Raw genomic sequence first — 20,275 nt, forward strand, 5'->3', positions numbered from 1 at the left:
GTATAGTCTTTACCACGGACTTTTAGGCCTAATAGTCAAGTGTTGGGGCCTTTGAAAAATACTAGTTAAAAAACGTAGCATTGAATCAACTGGAAGGGTGCCCAAACTTTTTATTTTTTCCTCCTGTTAAAATCATCAAATGAATAGTAATTTTGCATTATAATTTTTAGAAGGATGTTGGGTTTACCTTTGTGCCATGTAGAGGTTATCACCTCCTGTTAACTTAGAGATTCTTTGAAATACAATTTAACAATTTAATTTAGGGTGCCTAAACGTTTGCACACAACTGTTATTGTCCTAATAAAGCTATGTGCTTTTATAGAAACATTATGGGTCCATATTTGACGTTTTCAGTTTAGATTGTCAAAATAATTGAGTAACAATCCGTTCAAATAATCACTTTTACTAATTAATTGGGCTCGCTATTTATCCCAAACTATTTTTATTTGTATGCATTTATAAAGCTATTTCTGGATGAGCAATGTTGGCTCAAGGGGACAATAGCAGTACCCTTTCTCATTTGGGAGTTTTACACAACCTTCTAGTTACAAGTGCAAAGGCCTAACCACTGCTGCACACTGCAGTTTATTCAAAAGTACACCTTTAATTACTCAAAGAACAGGTAAAAAAACAATCAGGTCCTGCTAGAGATAATGCAGATCTTCATTATGAAGACTGCATGTTGTTATCAGTATTTCTTGAGGTGTCATATCTATGAAAAATGCTACCTGGGGAATAAGATGTTCTGCTTCAACTATCATAAGAACAGACAAAAAAACAGAAAATTGGAACCATGTGGGACAGTCCAACAAATTGCAACAACTCTGCAATTTGATACTGACAGCATTCATTTTCTAACTGCTTTATCCAATACAGAATTACAGGAGAGATAGAGCCTATCCTTGCAAGCAAAGGATGCAAGGTGGGGGTACATTCTGGATGGAATGCCAGTACATAAAAGGGCACACAGACTCAGATAAACACCTACTACTACCAGGGCCAATTTTCGCAGAAGCCAATTAACCTCCAGTATATCTTTGGTTTGTGGTTATGGATGCCACGATGAAGCCATCGATGACTTTAAAAAGCTACAAAGTTCTATGAATAACATAAGAAAATGAGTCTAGGAGTCAACAATATCTCAGTTACTCTAAAAAGGAGGGTTGTATGTCAGAGTCACACCCAAGTTCTCATGGAGTGATGGAGCAAACATGTGGTCAGGTTTTGCAGTCAGGCAAGACAATTATTTTTTTTATCTAAATGTAAAGTGTTACAGCTGGGGCAAACTCAATGCAACACATCACCGAATCATTATCATCCCTACTGGTAAATGTGTTGGTGATGGAATTATAGGGCTGTTTCTCATCCAAGGAGACCAGTCAAAATCAAAGGGGAAAAGGAACGGAAGTAAACATAGTAAACAGAAAAAAACGTCAGTCTGCTAAAGACCTAAATTTACACTATGGTGAACCTCCTTGTGTGGCCCACAGTCATGACTTGAATAGAAAAAAAAAGTTTTGTTAACCCATTAAAGTGTTCATTTTGAGCACTAATATTTTTAATAAAATGTTCACTTAAAAATTCGTATATTTCATGATTTGTGGCAGATTAATTATTTTGAAAGGCACTGGATAATGGAGCAGTATGGCCAACTATACTTATGACCCTAATCTACTGGTTCATTGTTATATTATAGCAAACACGAGTCACGTTTTGCATGTATTGTAAATTGTCACAAGCCAGTTAATATAAGTGTAGTGTTAAAGCAATGGCAATTATGATTACAGATTACAGGCTACAGCTATACCTTTTGGGCTGTATCATGCAAATTTCAACAATCTTGTTTAAAATGTATTTGGTTAAACCTGACTTTGGGAAGTTACAGTACAATCACAAAACGAAAACAACGCAAGGTTAGGAGCTGGTTATGAGACTAGTCTTGAATAAGTTTAAGAGTATAACCACAACATAAATGTTTGCACACGTTGTCTAAATGTCACAGTTTAAAAACGACATGACCTAGCCTGTAGGTTGTATTCATGAAAATTCATTATTATTCAAACACCAAAACTACAGTATATTTGCTATATATTGACTTAAATCTATATTAACTAGATTTTATAACAGGATGGCAAATACAGCCCAATACTTTGCTTGAAAAGCAATTTACTCAAAAGATAAAAATGTAAAATAATAAAAAATAAAATGTAAATTACAATTATAATTCTTTTCTTGTTCATGAAGAAATTGAAATGTAAGATTAATTGTATGATTTTTTTGGGAGATGTGGAGAATATAGAACAGGTAAGAATAGTCTTAAATTAAAATAAAAACAAACTAAATTCTTTAAAAACGCACAAGCCTACCTTGTGTGGGTCACAATGTCAGTCAAAGCACCACCTTCAAGAAACTCCATAACTACCCACAGTTCATCTCCTACTAGGTAGCTATTGTACATGTCCACCACATTTTCATGATGGTAGTCTCTCATTATAACAACCTGGATAATTAAAGAAAAGAAAATCCAAATTATAAATCTCATAACAGTACACCCACATAAAAGGCAAATACTTTACTGTTTTAAAACAGTGTATATATATAGTATATATCATTTAATTTACATGTCATTTTATGTCATTAAATATACAGTAGAACAATCAACAAAATAGGCTTATGGCTAAAAATTCATTAAAAAATCTGATACAGTAGGTTAAACTGACACTGAAATTATATTTATGTAAAAATACAATTCAAGCTATTCTCTTGTGTAAAAATGACAAAATACAGGGAATTCTAATTCGCATGGAAGAGATCAAAGCAAAGTCTAATGTAGAGTTTGTTTTAGAACTGTAATCGGCTGCTCTTGACCAATAACAATTTAATCACACAAAAATTAGTGTAGATTCCTAAATAGAACTACTGTATTGACAAGTGCATTTTTAAATCTTATTTTTAGCCTCTAAAGGCTTCAATTTAAGTTCCACAATGGGCATTAAAATGAAATTGTACGACAATTACAACAAAAAAGGGGAAAAAGTAAGTTATGTTTATTCTGTAAGTCTAAGCTAAAACCAATATCTAAAAATTATCTTTAAAATTTTAAAGCTATTTGACATCATCACCCTCATCAAAAAACATAAGGAGATTAACATGATTTTGAATTTGAGGATTTTAATTTTGGCAGTTTAAATAAGATTGTCATGCTTTGAAAATAAGATTCAATAATATCATTTATAGTAACTGTCTTTAATTTTTTATATAAATAAAACTTAACTAAGATATACATAAGACTTCTAATTTAAAAGTGAATGTTTCTTTCATTTTTTAAAGCGTATGTGCAAAATTGTTATAGTTTGCACTAGAAGGATCTGATCTAAGGCTCTTACCTAATACAAATGCACATTTGTGCAATACAAAGTTTGAAAATACCTCAGTGGTCTGCATTTCTTACAAGAACACAGTTTAAGTTGCTTTATTCCTATCAGGACAGCATTACATTTCCGATTCATAATATGTGTGAAAGAGTTCATAACTCTTTCATAACTCTTTCTAAAGGAAACAACTTCATCATGATTTATTGAAATATACAATATGTCCCCCAAGTCTACATTTTCAAAATATACTTTAAGATCATTTAGATTCATTATAGAACAGCCTTATAGTATGTTGTGGCCATTAGCACTGATGGCTTAAAGCTCCTGGGTTTGAAACTAGATTAGGTTGCCTTCTATGTGGAGTTTTTATCTGCTTGTGTTCATGTGGGTTTTCTCTGGATGTTCTGGTTTCCTCTGATAATCTTAGTATGCAGAAAGACAAGTTCCTAATACAAAAAATTGTATATGGCCAATAAAGTGATCTTAAGTGTGCATGTATTCTTTCGTGTGATGGAATGGAATTCCAGGTTAGAGTGCAGAGACCTACTTTGAGTCATATGCTTCCAGCACAGGATTTGACCCTTAGCAGATATAAACATATTCCAGATATTGTATTTCATTTAAAATATTGTGCATCTAACAATACCTAGATATACATATATAAAGAAAAGGTACTAATCACCAAAAATGTGTCCCAATATTTAAACAGTTTATACTCAAACATGTTTCAAGTTTCCTTTTTCTAGTTGAAATTATGCTTCTTTGTGGAAGAGTTAATGACAGAAAAAAGTAAGACATGCAGACATGGGAAACAGAATGAGAAAGCACAGTGGTTTCTCATTCACTGTGCTGACCTCATTGAAGAGCAATTCCCGTCTTTGCTGTTTTCGCAAGTCCATCTTCTTTACTGCCACCTGCTTGCCAGTGTGCTTCTCTGTGGCGATACACACAATGCCTGTGGATCCTTCGCCAATCTTAATGAAGTTATCTAGGTACTCTCGGGGGTCACCAGGATTTACCACGAGCTGCAGGGCAGCCCTGAACTGCTCGTGAGACACCCTTGAGGGCTGCTGATCTGAGGAGGAGCCCCAGCTCGGGGGAGGGTAAGCACCAGGAGGTATATAAGGGGATGATGGTTGCGAGTAAGCACCTTGAGCACTGTAGGGCGGACTGGGCTGCGGCTGAGAGTGGTGGTAGGGGGAGGGCTTGTGGTAAGTTGTTGGGAACTGGAAACTGCTAGGGTAGCTTGGCTTGGTTTGAATTTGAGGTAGTTTAAAAGGGACTCTGGGGTACGTTTCTGCACCGGGCACTTGCGAGATCATGTCCCTGGCTGCTCTTTCATAATCCCCCTGTAGAAACACAAGTAGAAAAAGGCTTCTGGTATAAATACCTCACTGGAAGATTTCAACAGAAAAACCTATGAAATTCAGAGTTTTCTACAGGATGTAAACGATTTATAAGACCTTTTTTTTTAGTACAGATTTTTTTTACATTTAAAATATCATATTTAGCATTTTGTTAATATTAATTATCAGAAATTATCACAACATTAATCTTTAATCAAAGGTTTCATCAAAATTCTTTGGTCAACAAAAAATAAGAAAGTGTAATTTATAAACCGGCAGGATTTAGTAAGGCGGAACATTATTTCAATGGAGGTGTAAAAATGTATCGCAACAGTAACTTTACTATAAACATTATGGAACATTAATGACACAGCAAATTATTCTAATACTGACTCTTCTATAGAGAGTATGGCCTCAAAAGTACAATAGTTTTCTGAAATCAGAAGTGACTGAAAATGATCAGTGACAACAGAACATACACAGCTGGCACTATTGATTGAAACAGAATTAAAGTTTCATGTATCCTGTTCTATTTCGTGACAAGAAGAGCCAGTGGTTACCCTAAATTCTGAGGAGGAAGGTTTTTCTGCCAACATACTGTACAGCAAATGAATCTGAAAGATATTTCATATACAACATGCTATGTTTGATGAGGCTGGCCTAGAGGATAATGGGAAAATCTAAAATTGTAGTTTTTTTATTCACAAATGGCACAAAAGATGATTATGAGTGCAAAATAGGTCTGCAATCCTAGTAAAAAAATTGTTAAATTTACCCCCTCCTTCATTTTGTATAAAAGATAAAGATGTGTTGAAACAATAGAAATGTCTGTTTTATCCATGCTGCCTTCCCTATTCATGTAATGTCAATTTTGATATACTGTAACAATATCCTGAATAAAAATAGCCCAAAAATGAAAGCAGACTGTTTATCTATGCTCATGAGATAATCATACAAAATATTTAATATAATCTGGAATGTACTTGTTTTTTTCACATGAATTAGAGTACACAGCATCAGCAAATATAATTTATAAGGGATATTTAGATAATCATACTGAAAAACACACAAAACATTTGAGGTTATTTTGAGTCTCATGACAAATTAAAGTGAGTCACTGTATGACCTTGTTTTAAAATATTCATGTTTGCCACATTTATAATGATTTTTTGCTTATCATGCTATTTCTATGCCCCAGGAACCAGGTATTTTTCAAGGTGAAGCAAGTTATATGCTCTTAAAGGAAACATTTGGTGTCAAATAAAAATCAGACATAAATATAGAAAACCACAGTTTGAAATGTATTGTAACGCAACGGGGGCTCAGGCAGGCGCCCTTGCCGCATCTGGTCGGCCCCTGCACCGTCCGGGGCTCGAACCCGGGACTTCCGCGTCTCTCTGCAGCGACCTAGCCCCGTGAGCTAAAGAGAGATCTCTTTACGGCCCAGTAGCTGTAGTCCTGCTATCACAGGGAAGGGCGGTGACATCACCTGCTCTGGTACGCCGGCTCTTACACAGTGCCTGTCGGCCGTAAGCGTTACATTCTCCCCCGCTTAAATCGCCGTCCCCGGCGAAGGGCTATCTCACCCCGCTTCTAACACCAACGTAACGCAACGGGGGCTCAGGCGGGCGCCCTTGCCGCATCTGGTCGGCCCCATCCCGACTGAGGCTCGAACCTGGGACTTCCGCGTCTCTCTGCAGTGACCTAGCCCCGTGAGCTAAAGAGAGATCTCTCCACAGCCCAGTAGCTGTGGTCCTGCTATCACAGGGAAGGGCGGTGACGTCACCCGCTCTGGTACGCCGGCTCTTACACACAGTGCTTGTCGGCCGTAAGCGTTACACTCTCCCCCGCTTAAATCGCCGTCCCCGGCGAAGGGCTATCCCACCCCACTCTGACACCAATGTAACGCAACGGGGGCTCAGGCGGGCGCCCTTGCTGCATCTGGTCGGCCCCTGCACCGTCCGGGGCTCGAACCCGGGAGTTCCGCGTCTCTCTACAGCGACCTAGCCCCGTGAGCTAAAGAGAGAACTCTTTACAGCCCAGTAGCTGTAGTCTTGCTATCACAGGAAAGGGCGGTGACATCACCTGCTCTGGTACGCCGGCTCTTACACAGTGCCTGTCAGTCGTAAGCGTTACAGTATTATGACCTTATATAGTGCCTTCAAAATGTATTCACAACCATTGGATATTCTTACAATTTGTAAAAAGGATTTGTAAATCCTATTTATAAATGATTTTTTTTTACTCTGATCCACACAAAGTATGATATAATGTCAAGAGGCGGAAAGAAAATCCATGATTTTTTATATGTAATTTAAATGGAAACACTATCATGTTTTGATTTGGTAAGTATTCATCCCCTTTGCTATCACACTCCAAATTGTGCACAGGTGCATCTAATTTCCTTGTTAGATCACTGCAGAACTCGAATAGAGTCTGACTGTGGTCAGTTATTAGTTGACTTGATTGCAGAAGAAATACACCTGTCTAAATGAAGTCCCTCAGCTGACAGTGCCGAGACTCTACCATGAAGACCAAGATGCTGTCCGTATAATTCTGTAATAGAATTATGACAAAGGCATGGTTCTGGGGACACCATTAAAAATATGTTTAGCATGTTTAAAGTTAAGTCCATCATTAGGAAATGGAACAAAGTACAAAACCCAAACTTATCAACTGCCCAAGAAGACCTTGGCAAGAGAAGTAAACAAAAGACCCATGACCACTCTGAGAGAACTGTAGAGTTCTATGAATGGAGAATCTGACCAAGTGTAATGCTCTCTGCAGCCCTACAAAGATTTAGACTCTCTGGGAGATTGGCAAGACAGAAGCTACCAGTACACCTGAAACTTGCAAGAAGGAACATGGCAGACCCTGAGATAATGTGGCAAAAGATTCTCTGGTCTGATCCATTAAAAACTGATCTCTTTGGCCTGAATGCAAAGCACTAGGCCTGGTACAAATTGCACACAGCTCATCGCCCATGTAATACCGTCCCTGCCATGAAGCATGATTTTTAGGGGCAGGGACTAGGGAACTTCTTAGGATAAAGAGAACAATACAGTAAATGTAAAATACAGGAATATCCTTAAGGAAAACCTGCTTCAGTTAGCAAAAAACCTTAGACTGTGGTGAAGATTCTTGTTCTAACAGCACAACAACCACAAACATATGTCAAAGTTACACAGGAGTGGCTTCAAAAGAAGAAGTTGAATGTCCTTGAGTGGCACAGCCAAATCCTAGACTTGAATCCTAATTAGAATTTGTGGAAGAACTTGAAAGTTTGCGTTCACCAATACTCCCCATCCAACCAGAGCTTAAACAAATCAGCAAGGAAGAATGGGAGAAATTTTCAGACCCACACATGCAAAGTTAATAGCCAAACCGCATTTGCAATTGTTCGGGGGTAGGTGGGTGAATACTTTCTAAAGACATTGTATAATTGCATTATGAAAATATGTCTGCAATGTCACACTGCCAATTTCAAAACAAATTCATTTCAGTGTAGCCTCCTGAACCACAAATTATGCTTTCCTCCATTACAGGAAGGAGAAAAACGTGGACCAATGGATTCTGATGCATGTTCATTTAACTCTCAAGTTAAAGGTACCGACAAAGGATTAAACAAGAACCCAAAATTATATTTGTGAATGCAGAGTATTGCGACTTACTGATTAATGAAGCTGACTTTAACCTATGTTTCCATCCCCAAGCTGACCTCTACGCAGATGTTGCACATGTGTAATTATATAGCGTTTAGGTGCTGTTTATTACAAATGATAACCTATCTAATGAATACCTGTACTTTCTAGACGTTCTGTTAGTTCAATTGGCTTGCAATTCCCATTTGTGGTGCAAGGCTTTTGCATGATTTGATACAAGGAGAACTGTTAATATTGTTTTTTTTTTAAATAATATTCATCTAGACTCTATATGGAATTTTTTTTGTTGACATAGCCTATTTTTTGTCCTGTTAGAAATGCAGTGAAAAACACATTTTGTTTCTGCCGCAAAGGCCCAGAGGGGCTCAAAATGCTGTTTTCTAACTGGTATTGCTGCTTTTCCATCTCATAATACAGCTATTGAAGTTTCGCACCCTCTTGTATGCCTCAATGTAATGCTGACTCAGATCATGACTGCAAGTGTAAAAACAGCAAATATGTTTCATTAATGAAGTCTTTGACCTCATTCAGCTCATTAAGAGGGTGATTTCCAAGGTTTTTTCCTCCAGAGTAAAATTTGCTCCTTAATTTCTAAATGTGGGGGAGACAATTTACATCCAGAAAAAAAAAAAAGAAAAAAATGTTTCTTAAGTAATATACTACTTGATATAATTATCTATATGTCATTTGGAGTTTAAGAAAGGTGCCACTATTGCACTGAAGCAAAAGCCTTTTAAAGTGCTTCCACTGGTCTACAGTAGATGCCTTACTTGGATATGTAGTAAAGTAAAGCAGACAGCAGTGTGTGGAATATTTACACTTTGACACATTAGTTTAAAAATACATTAATACACTGAAAATGTCACTTCCGGATCGATATATTCATGCTACCTGACCTAGAAGAGTTATACATGATTCTGGTCCTGAGTGTTGTCATTTACATTCAACCTATTAATAATGATTATATTGAGTCCATGTTTACTTAATAGGTTTTAATTATTTCCAGGTCTTCCAGGCTATTTAAGGCTTTAAAATATAAAACATCTGGGATAGTGGATCTCCAGGACTGACAGCGGCTATCTCAATATCTGTCTTGCAGGTTAGAGAGGCATTAAGACAGATATACTGTACAGTACTCTGCATTAGGGGTGCATTCCTGTGCAGCTGAACCCCCCTGGAAAACAGGCACCAAACAATTTGCACTCTAAATGGAAATGGATTTTGAAAGCTAATTTCCAATGCGTATGGACTAGTTAAGGTCTGGTGCAAACAGGCACTGTAGAGGTCAACTTAGAGTCACATACAGTGCATGTATGACAGTAAACAGAAATTTAACTTTATTTTGGTTTATAATTAGAGGCCAAATGCATCTGAAGTTCAGCACCTCTTCTGAATTATTTTGTTTTATAGATTATCCAGTGGGTTCCCTCTTATAAGCCTTCTTACAATACCTTTGTGCCAAATAGAAGGCAAGCAATATCCTCAAGATCTTATTATGCTGAACTGACACCATGTCCGTTCCATATGGGTTTCATACATCATTGCACCTCACCACTCTCTTTCTTAGTAGAATTCCCTTTTAGCATAGTGGAGTAGTATTGAAGGTGAATGCAGATGATGAAATAATGCAAATATACTGAAACACAGAAAATACATAATGGAAAAACACAGCACCCTGAAAGATGGTTTTATGTTCAGATTTGTTTAACTGTTTTGAATAATGTAATCCTATGTACCATGCTATATAAAGCAAGACACAAAATAAAGAAGTGCTCTTGTTCTTGTGATCATCTAGATAAATTGTAGAATGTTAAATCCAGTAATGATGGTAAATTAAATTACTTCTACCACACCCACAGAACACAAATTCTTAATGACAGAACATGCATTGTCTTCTAAATGCCTTATGACTGTGCTTGAAATGTCTCCAAGGAGAGTGTCAGACACAGTCTCTTGATGTATCAGGATTACAAATAATTACAGCCATGGATTCATTTAATCAATCAATTTCACTAGTGGTGCTTGGGGATGGACAGGGCATAAAACTCTGCACTGCTATCAATTGCCAGCACCACCGCTGGCTGTCAGCCAGAAGTCCCCTGATCCATGTTAGTTAAATGCACATTAATCTGAATTTGGCAGCGTAATCAAGAACCCAACTGAACTGTGAAATTGAATTCTGCAGTGGAACATCATTTGGCCATTTTATGCTAAGACTGCAAAAAAAAAAAAGTGCCGCAACATCAATTTGTCACTATAATCTGCTGCACAACTCAATGTGCAGCTAAATCCCCGAACTGTCTACAATGCCAGGCAGTTCACAACAACAACAGAAAAAAAGATTTAGCTTTATAAAAGAAACACAACTACATTTTATCACCCCAAAGCATTTTCTGTGTTCCCTATAATGAAAAAGAATGAAGAAGGGGCATTACAAGGATCACAAGAAGAGGCAAAATGAGAAAATTTGTGAAGTATTAATAAATGATGTACACAATTGCTGTGCTTTATTATTTATTAAAAAGAAAAGTATTCTGCCTTTAAAAGAAAAAAAAAGTGTAACAACTCACAGATATTTAACAAAAACAAATATTCATTTGAATATTCAGATAAATTCAGACAAAATAGATTTTGTAGTTAAAATATTTCCTTTAAAAAAACACTTACCAGCTAACTTAAATTCCACAATAATTAGACATGGTATTATAGATATTATTCTAGATATACTTTTGATTAGCTAAAACGTAATAAAAACAACATTACATGACTACCTAATGGAGGAAAATACTTGAAAAATAAAAATTAAGGTGAGCATGACTCAGTGTTTGCCAGAGACTTTAAGACACTTTGGAATTTTTAGGTCGTTCTTTAACCAAAAGGAATGAATGTAGAAATTAAGCATCACATCTTTTCAGAGATTAATATTTGTGTTCAATGACTGTGCACAATAAGCAAGGCATGATAATCAGATGTTAATTTTTCTTGCATCTGATGAAAGAGACAGTATACTGTATACGTTAGTACAAGACTGTTTTATGGCAATTAAAAATTCCATTATATGTTTAAGGTACATAACATTTTGCTTGAATTCCTAACCCTACAATCAGAATGTTAATTTGATACCACATTCAAAATTTGACCTCATGGGAAGATGCCCTTATATGTTGTAGGTCTCCCTGTTTTTCCACTGTCAAAATCTCAAATCAAACTGCTTCCGGTAGCCATTTGATGTGAAAAAAAAGTAATCTAAAAGAGTATGAAAGTTATGGTATTAATTCTAAACAGAATCAGACAAGGCTGCTCTTAAGGGCTGCTATAGCTGCTATTGCTGACTATTGCTGAAGTCTTGTTTAAAGGTGTTTACAGGCAACAATCTTTATCAGGGAAAGGCTATCAAACTGACAAAGGAAGGCATTCGGTGTGCTTCAAATGACAAACCAATAGCATTCACAAATTAGACCACAGGTGTTTTTTATATTAAAAAATCAGTTGCATAATTGCTACATCATTTTAATTCTTTAACGGCAGATTGTAGTTAGTTCTCAAAAACCTTGAAAAGCAGCTGCACAGTATGATTACGCAGTATAGGCTTAGATGTTCAGTCCTTTTAACTTCATCTACCGTACACTGACCTGCAATCTGTACGTAATCAAAGAGTGCCTTTCTTCATAGAAACAATACAGTGAAAGTCAACAAATTTATTAAATTTGCAATGAATTTAGGATCTTAATTTGCAATGCCTTGTGCTAAAAAACTGGGATAAAAAAAACTACAGTAGATTATGAAACTTTTAAGACAGTTTTGTTAAAAGAGCAAAACACTAAATATATTCAGTTAGGATTTTTTTTTGAATGCTGTATAAATTAAACATATATTCTGCACTCATTCATAATAAAAAAAATCAAATACCTTTATAAACTAAAATATATATATAAATATGTGACTGTAATTTACTTATGTAATTTCTAACAACAGCTAAATTATCCAAAAAAACAAAGTGGTTTTGATTGCTGCTTTTCAGTCTTGTATTTATGAAAAGCATTATATAAAGAAAACTATTAATTTTATATAACGTTTTCTCTGTAAAACCTGTATCCATCTGCAAGTGATACGTTGGCTTCTCTGTCTCCTGCCCTTCGCACTTTGATTTTAAATTAAGAAAAATACATTTTCAGTTCATTTATTACACTCTGGGCTCACAACCTACTCTACTCTACCCCCAAAGGTAAGCAAGAGTTTTGGTTTCAGGGAAATGTAGTTTAATCAACAAGAAAAAATCTACCTATAATTAAGAAGACAGTACTACAGTATAATGACAATATTGACTACTGTATGTAATAGGTATTTGTACTGCCTTTTATACGAAAACATTATTCTTTTGGCAATTTTGATGTCTTATATTTTGAGGTTTTTAATTGTATTAACTTTTAAGGTAATGTTATTTTCCTGAATTAAATCTCTAATGAACATACAAATGAATACAATTTGTGCCACATTTCTACTTTGGCTGTGTTACTGTGTATGTGTACCAAAAAGTATATATTTCAAACACTGAGTCAGGCACCTGATAGAAGCACAAATCACAGACCAAGTTGTGAGAATAAATTATTATTCAATCAATTTTGTACTTGCGGCCGACATAAACATGTCTATTCTTCCATAATGCATACTCATACTCATATTTTTCCCATAAAGGTACATAATTTATATTCTATTGTGACATAGAATTTGAGTATATTTTCATTTAGAATTTTCCATGCCGTGTCACCTCTAAAGAACCTCTCTAATAAAGAAGCTTTTAAAGTAAAGTACAAGGAAACCTTTTGTGTACCAACATGGACCCTGCTTGTAAAAAAATGATGGTTATTTATGTATTTCACAGGGGGCACTTCACCTACTACAGAAGTGCATCACATACTTGTAAAGCACCTGGCAGACATTCTGCACCAGTGCCTTACTAGGACATATGGTGGACAGGTGAAAAATGACTTCACTGGTTCCACTGAGGAGGGAATTCAGGTAGGTTAACCTGAAATGGCATTTAGCAAGGATAAATAAGTTTTTATTTTTATAGGTTTTTCAAATAGTGCCATGGGAGCTTTAATGACCATAAATAGTCAGGGCATCAAAGAAAGTCCTTCTGCTGTACAGTGTACCCATTTATTGTGTGTTTATTTAGTGCACATATTTTTTATGCAGAAATCTATTGCTTCAAGATACATCCTTCTTATATGTCAAGAAAGTCGCTTTTTAATTTTTCCTCACTAGAACCTTTGAATATTCTCTGGATCTGATGCACTTTATATTGGGTTTTGGTGTTATGTGATAGATACTGTATAGTATTATATATTTCAAAAGCAAAACTGTACCTTTAATACTGTTCTAAAAAATGCCTCCCAGATAAAACATTGAAAGGTGGGTTACTGTACATGAAACTTTTAAACAGACATCCCATAAATACTACATGGAATTAATAAACATGTGTGTTTACTGTATGAATATATATATTATATTATATATAAATAGTTCAGGTGGGTAACCGCATTCCTTTGGTGCTTCCTTACCACCCTAACACACTTCCTATCCCCAGGACCATTAACCACAACTTTTCCATCCTACAGGATGATCCCTCCATTGGGGCCCTCTTTTCTGATCGCCCTATCATCTCATATCGCCGACCACCTAATCTGCGTAACCTCCTTGTTCACAGCTCCCTTGACCGCCCTCAACAACCATCCACACCAGGCACTTTCCCTTGCAACAGAGCTCGCTGTATCACCTGCAAGTACACAGCCACCACCACACTCATTCAAGGCCCCTCAGGACAATTCCGGATCACCCAGACAGCATCTTGTACCTCCAGCAACCTTATTTACTGTATCTCTTGCAGTAAATGCCTAGCCATCTACATTGGAGAAACAGGAAGGAGACTCGGAGACCGCTTCAGAGAACACGTCAGGGCTGTGAAGATTAAAAATCTCTCCAAACCCATTGTTTCTCATTTCACCTCTGATGACCACAACCACTCTAATCTCTCCGTCTGTGTTCTCAAAGACGGTTTTCCGAACTCATACATCAGAAAGACCACCGAAACTAAAATTATTCTGCAGCTAGGATCACACATTCTCCCTTCCCTTAACGACAGACTATTGTTCTTTTAAATTTTCTCCATTCATTGGAAGTTTCATTTCACACCTCTCGGCACCCATTCTGACTTCACACCTCTTGATTGGCCTCTCTTTCTGTCCCCTGCTCCCGCCTCTCACTCCTCCTCCCTCCCAACCTTTGTTCTCCCGCTACTTTACCTTTGCCTACTGCCCTGTCTCTCTCACACCTGAAGAAGGCTCCACGGCCGAAACGTTGTGTTCTCTTTCTTCTTTTTTTCAGCATGGAATAAACCTATTAATTGTTCCTTATATATAAATATATACATATACTAGAAATTAACATAATAATTAAACAAAATAATAAAATTGTGTTTTGTACATTGATCAAGATAAAATTGATAAAATGATTTAGAGTCATCTGTGTCTTTCTGTTAGCTTCACTTACTGTAGGTGCCTGACTACAACAAAAATAAGAACATAAGAAAGTCCTGCACATATTTTTTGAAGCTCAAACATTGTTTTTTATTGCTAACCCACAATGTCTTGATAAGGATAGAAGATCTACAAGAACACCCAAATCCCTAGATGTAACTTCCTGCATCTCCAAAATAATCATGTATTTTTCTTTCTACCTGATCCTTTTGCAATTATCACTGTATTTGCTAAGTATGTGCCATTATTTTGTCTGAGTCTTTTTGTAAATCAGTTGGTGTTATTTATGTATTTGCCATTATGTATTTAATATCATCAGCAAAGTTGACTAGTTTGCCAAACAATACCAAAATCCAGATTGTTTATGTAGATCAGGAGGAGCAATAGACCTAAAACAGACCCCTGTAGCACACCTCTATTCAGTTCAAACTCCAAGATCACGTCCTTAAGATAATAGGCTGTTTCTTGTTCATTGACCAGTTATACACCCATATCTAAACACCATCTTGCATTCCTACACTTCTAATTTGAAAATCAACTTTTTATGAGAGACTTTGATAATGGCATATAAATATGTCAGGTGGGTAGCTGCATCAGGATGCGTAGGCTGCAAAAGAACAATAGGTTTATTCCATGCTGAAAAGAGAAGAAAGAAAACACATATAAATATGTCATAAACTTTAATTTTCTAATCTAAAGATTTTTTGACTGCTAGGAGAATTCTAGCAAGTAACTTAGACAAGATCTTTCTTTTCTAAACCCATGTTCTCTAACTCCTAAAATGTCCATGTTTTCTAAGTATTCTTTTAAATTATATCTATTATTTCTATACCTTTACCTGTGACAAAGGTGAGACTCTTTGGATCAGTATTTTACTGAACACATGAGACCGAACAGTGACCTACTGTACATTCACAATCAATTAATTTACAAAAAAAAGCTTCTATAAATACAGTTCTATAAAAGATATGGTGTACTGTACATTACAGAAGCCAGTTAGTTCAAATAATGATATCCTTATATACTGACACATTTAATAATTTCCAGTCTGATACATCCCTTAATCAGATGTCTATAGTCTATTGAATTAAATTAGACTCAGTGTCCTGTTGGCTTGGGTTAAGACAAGAGGTAGCTAAATTTTAGGTAACTCAAATAAGTTCACTCTCCAAAGTGCCAATGCTTCATTGAAACAGCATTAATGCTAAAGGTCCCATTAAGGTAAAGGTTAAAAGAAGAGCGGAAAACAAATAGTTCTGTAGGTTTCAGAATAAATAAGGACTGGGAAGTTTATTACACCACAGTTGGAGAAGCATCAGGACCAGTTCCATATATACTACCCATTTTGATTTTAACTCACTGTCTCCTCATCTCTCTTCAGTTAAACTGGCAATGTGACTTTTCCAACAAACGTGACTGCAAAAAGTCCAACTCAGGACTTAAACATTTCTACAAGATGCCAAAATGAAAGAGTGAATCAGTAAAGTGCTGAATTCTGCCCAATATATTGTTTCTAAAACAGAATAAAATCTTGTTTTTTTTAAACGACTATGTTATTTTCACTTGATCAAAGAAATAGGACCGGACTCTCAGTGTTGACATCCTGAATATCCAAGCATATTTAGCATCAAGTTCTTCCCACCTATCTATCTTGCTGCCAGAAGACAAACTGCATAGATTGCTTTTATTATTTCCAGACAGAAATTCAGCCATGCATAACTTTGGCAGAGCCACATGACTGTCAAAACTAGCTGCTAGGAGTGAGGCAAAGCTCTCACTCCTCTCTGGCACTGGGATGCTCCCAGAACTGAACAGCTGCCAAGTTGGACCATGAACAAATCCAGCCAGCTCAGTCTCTTCAGTAGATTTGTTTAACTCATCAAGGATTTATTGATGACAGGTCTTTGAGTATAAAACCTCTTTTTTTCACATTAAAATTCTCTAAATTTGAACTATTATGCCAAACATGTTTGATGTTTAGTTCATGTAGTAAATGCTTCTTTACTTGTTTCTGAGAATATACATTAAATTAATCATATTTAATTATATGAGACTGATCAAAACTATGAGCTAGACCATAACACAGTACAGTCAATCTGTATTTTTCCCTCTAAAGTTAACTCTGATCTTTGTAATCCCTGAGTGAATGATCAGCCTTTTGCATTACAGCAGATCATTTTACAAATATATTATATTGCATTTGTTGTTTGCTATACATGTTTTGCTTATCGATAAATTGCATATTGTTTATTTAGGATCTGTGTATGAGACTGTAACTTATTGTGTTTGATGGAGTCCTAACAGTCATCAAATACTGTTGCAATTTACCTTTACAATTTCTGATTGTTACAGTAAATTAAAAATTCACTACAGTACAAATGCGATACGATCCAATATAATAGGGGAATCGGAGTGTATCCCGGCAAGCAAGGGTCCAAGGCAGGGTACACCATGGACAGGAAGCTAGTCCTGAGCAGACACACAGATACAAATGCAGACACCCACACACTCATACAAAGGGCAAACTTTCCCAGAGGGCAATTAATCTACTAGTATGTGTTTTGATTTTGTGGAAGGAGTAATTCTCACCCACAGATTTGCTGAAATTCACTTTCCAAATGAAACACATTTGGCGGAAGTATGATGCTTAAAGTTTTAAATAGTGTACCACATAAGCTGACAAACTGGGAACAAAAGAACCGTAAAGGCAGATAATAAAATAATAAAAGATAATAAAGAGACATGAAACAAGATTTTTCAGCTAAGGGAGGAACCTGTGTCTCACAGCAGAGCTACTGGAGAGTGAATGACAATCTTCAGGAGCAACATCTTAGTGGGAGTAAGGTGGCAAGAGTGAGAGAGGATGTCAGACTAAAATATAAAATATAATATATAAATATATATATTTTATACATATAAAATATAAAAGAAACAAAAGCACAAAGATTGTGTAAATTCTGTACTGTATAAATTCCAGGTATTATATTAAAAGACAAATCAATGTGGAGAAAAATTGCTAACTGATTTCATAATAAGTATGTTTCATGTGAACATTTTTTGTTGCTAATTATTGATAATAATCATGACTGAAAACCATCACATCTATATATTCCATGACAGATCACCATTAGGGGCTGAAACATAAATAGTGCTTTTTCACAGGAATAATCTCAATCTGCCTGACTGAAGACTAAACTAGTCTTAAGACTAAAAGAAGGAGATATGGCTAGAAAAGTAGGATAATTACTTGGTTTACTGAAAATATATGCATATGCTATTAGTTGCAAGCACAGAAAAAGAGGAACAGATGCTTTTCACTCCAAGGCTGGAAAACCAAGCAAGACTTGTACAAAATTTAAAGGAATTATTTGAACAGCCCCACAAAATCCTACAATTACTGCACAAATATGTCACAATGAAGGTCCATGTATGAAAAGTGATATGAAAATCATTAATAAAAACAATACACAAAGCAACTGTTTTCCTGGAATATTTGAAAAGGCAGGAAGAATCATTCAACCATTATCTGTGGTCTGATAAATCCAAAAAGAAACGTTTTCTAAAAAGAATGCAAAATATATTTAGGGGAAGAGAAAGGAGGATGTTAAGAAAGGATTCTCATACCCAGTGTGAAACATACTGGAGGTTGTATAATGGGATGGGCTTGTTTACCTTTCCCAAGCAATGGTGACCTTTGTATTGTTGAAGGAAAAATAAACATTAAAAAGCAAGAGAATTTGGTCTCTCATATGTTACCAAGTGTAAGAAGGTTTATTGGACAGATTTATTGGACATTTATTGTCCTACAGTCAAGGACACAGAGTTTCCATCTGACATAAAGATATTTTGGACTGATAAAGAGGCTATTGGTGCAAAGTGGAAACAAAATTCACCTACAGATCTCAAAATAAAGAAAAGGCAAAAATATCTCTGGACAGATTGTAGAAACTGGCATCAAAAGTAAAAAAAAAGACTGCATGCTGGAAAAAACAAAGCACAAATAAAACTATAGAAAGTATTTTCAGATATATTTGTCAAAATATGAAAATAGTTATTGTATTTTAGCACAATTTTAGTTCAGCTGCACAGTGATAGGGGAATTGAAGTCTTCACTGTACCACCTGACAGTGTTACAAAGTAGTGCAGTCCTGCAACTGAAAACTGGGGAAAAATAAGAACGAGGTGCCAAATTTCACCACTGTACACCGCTGTGTATACCGCATTATAGACACATTGTGCATTAGATATACTAAATGGCTTCATCTATACTGTAGGTGCGTTGTTGCAAACCTCATTTGGGATCTGAGATTTTCTTTCCCCTTCCATACAATCCCCATTTGTGGAGTGACTGGGATGTTGTTAACCCATAGATATTTTCTCCCAATCAATCCCAATGAAATCTCTAACTCTTTCAAAATTACCAATGGCCTCCTAGTGGCATTCCTAACCAGTTTCCTACACGCTTGTCTGCTCAGGTGGAAGGGACAGCCCAATCTAGATCTAGGCCTGGGTGCCTTCTGCTACAATGATTGATTTCACCATTCTCACCGAGATATTCGGTGTCTTTGAAATGTTTGTACACTATTATATTGATCTGTGCCTTTATACAACTTAATTCATGAGTTTCTTTTTTAATCTCCGTAGTCTCCGTGGTTGAATCTTTGCTTGAAATTCACTAACTAACAGAGGGGCCTTACAGAGAAAAGGATATTTATTCTGATATCATGTGAATCATAAGTATTGCACATACTGTAGACACAGGCCACTTAACTGATTTTGTGGCAATTTAAGGTAATTTTGTGCTTCTAAATTAGTTTAGAATTACAACAGCATAGGATTTAAATACTTGTGCAGTCATTGTTTCTAATTTTTTTAAATATTCATTACCTTTTTTAAACTTTTTATATTTTGCTTTGAATATGTAGAGTAGATTGTGTATCTAACAAATATTAATTTCATGCTTCAGATTGTGATTACTGCAAGCTTCAGAGCAAGAAAAAATGAAAAGTGTACATGGGTCTGAATACTTTTGCAAGGCACTGTACTTTAAGAATATGTAACATCTTAATGATTTAAAGCTGCATCATCTTTGGTCTGGATCTCAATCTCATCAGCTGGGCTACTGATTTCCTAACAGACAGAACCCAGAAGGTGAGAGTCAACAATGTTTTATCCAACGAAAAGAATTCCTCTACTGGGCCCCCCAAGGATGTGTATTGTCACCCTAGCTCTTTGTCCTATACACAACGACTGAATGAGCTATCACCACTCAAAACACATAACTAAATTTGCAGACGACTGTCATTGTTAGCCGTCTGCATGCAAACAAGTGGAGCCACGGACCAACCGTTAAT

General features: G+C 36.0%; 1 protein-coding gene across 3 annotated transcripts in view; it reads right to left on the reverse strand.

The window, feature by feature from the left end:
* The window catches only part of pak5 (p21 protein (Cdc42/Rac)-activated kinase 5), a 130,748-nt gene that overhangs the window by 14,611 nt on the left and 95,862 nt on the right, over positions 1 to 20,275 (reverse strand). For all 3 annotated transcript variants that reach the window (XM_015351350.2, XM_069178670.1, XM_069178669.1), the window contains 2 exons: positions 4,229 to 4,723; positions 2,367 to 2,500 (listed from right to left, as the gene is read on the reverse strand). In XM_015351350.2, coding sequence (XP_015206836.2) covers positions 2,367 to 2,500; positions 4,229 to 4,723 — 629 coding nt within the window. The remainder of the gene's footprint in view (positions 1 to 2,366; positions 2,501 to 4,228; positions 4,724 to 20,275) is intronic.

Source organism: Lepisosteus oculatus, chromosome 2 (genome assembly GCF_040954835.1).
Source record: "Lepisosteus oculatus isolate fLepOcu1 chromosome 2, fLepOcu1.hap2, whole genome shotgun sequence".
NCBI lineage: Eukaryota > Metazoa > Chordata > Actinopteri > Semionotiformes > Lepisosteidae > Lepisosteus > Lepisosteus oculatus.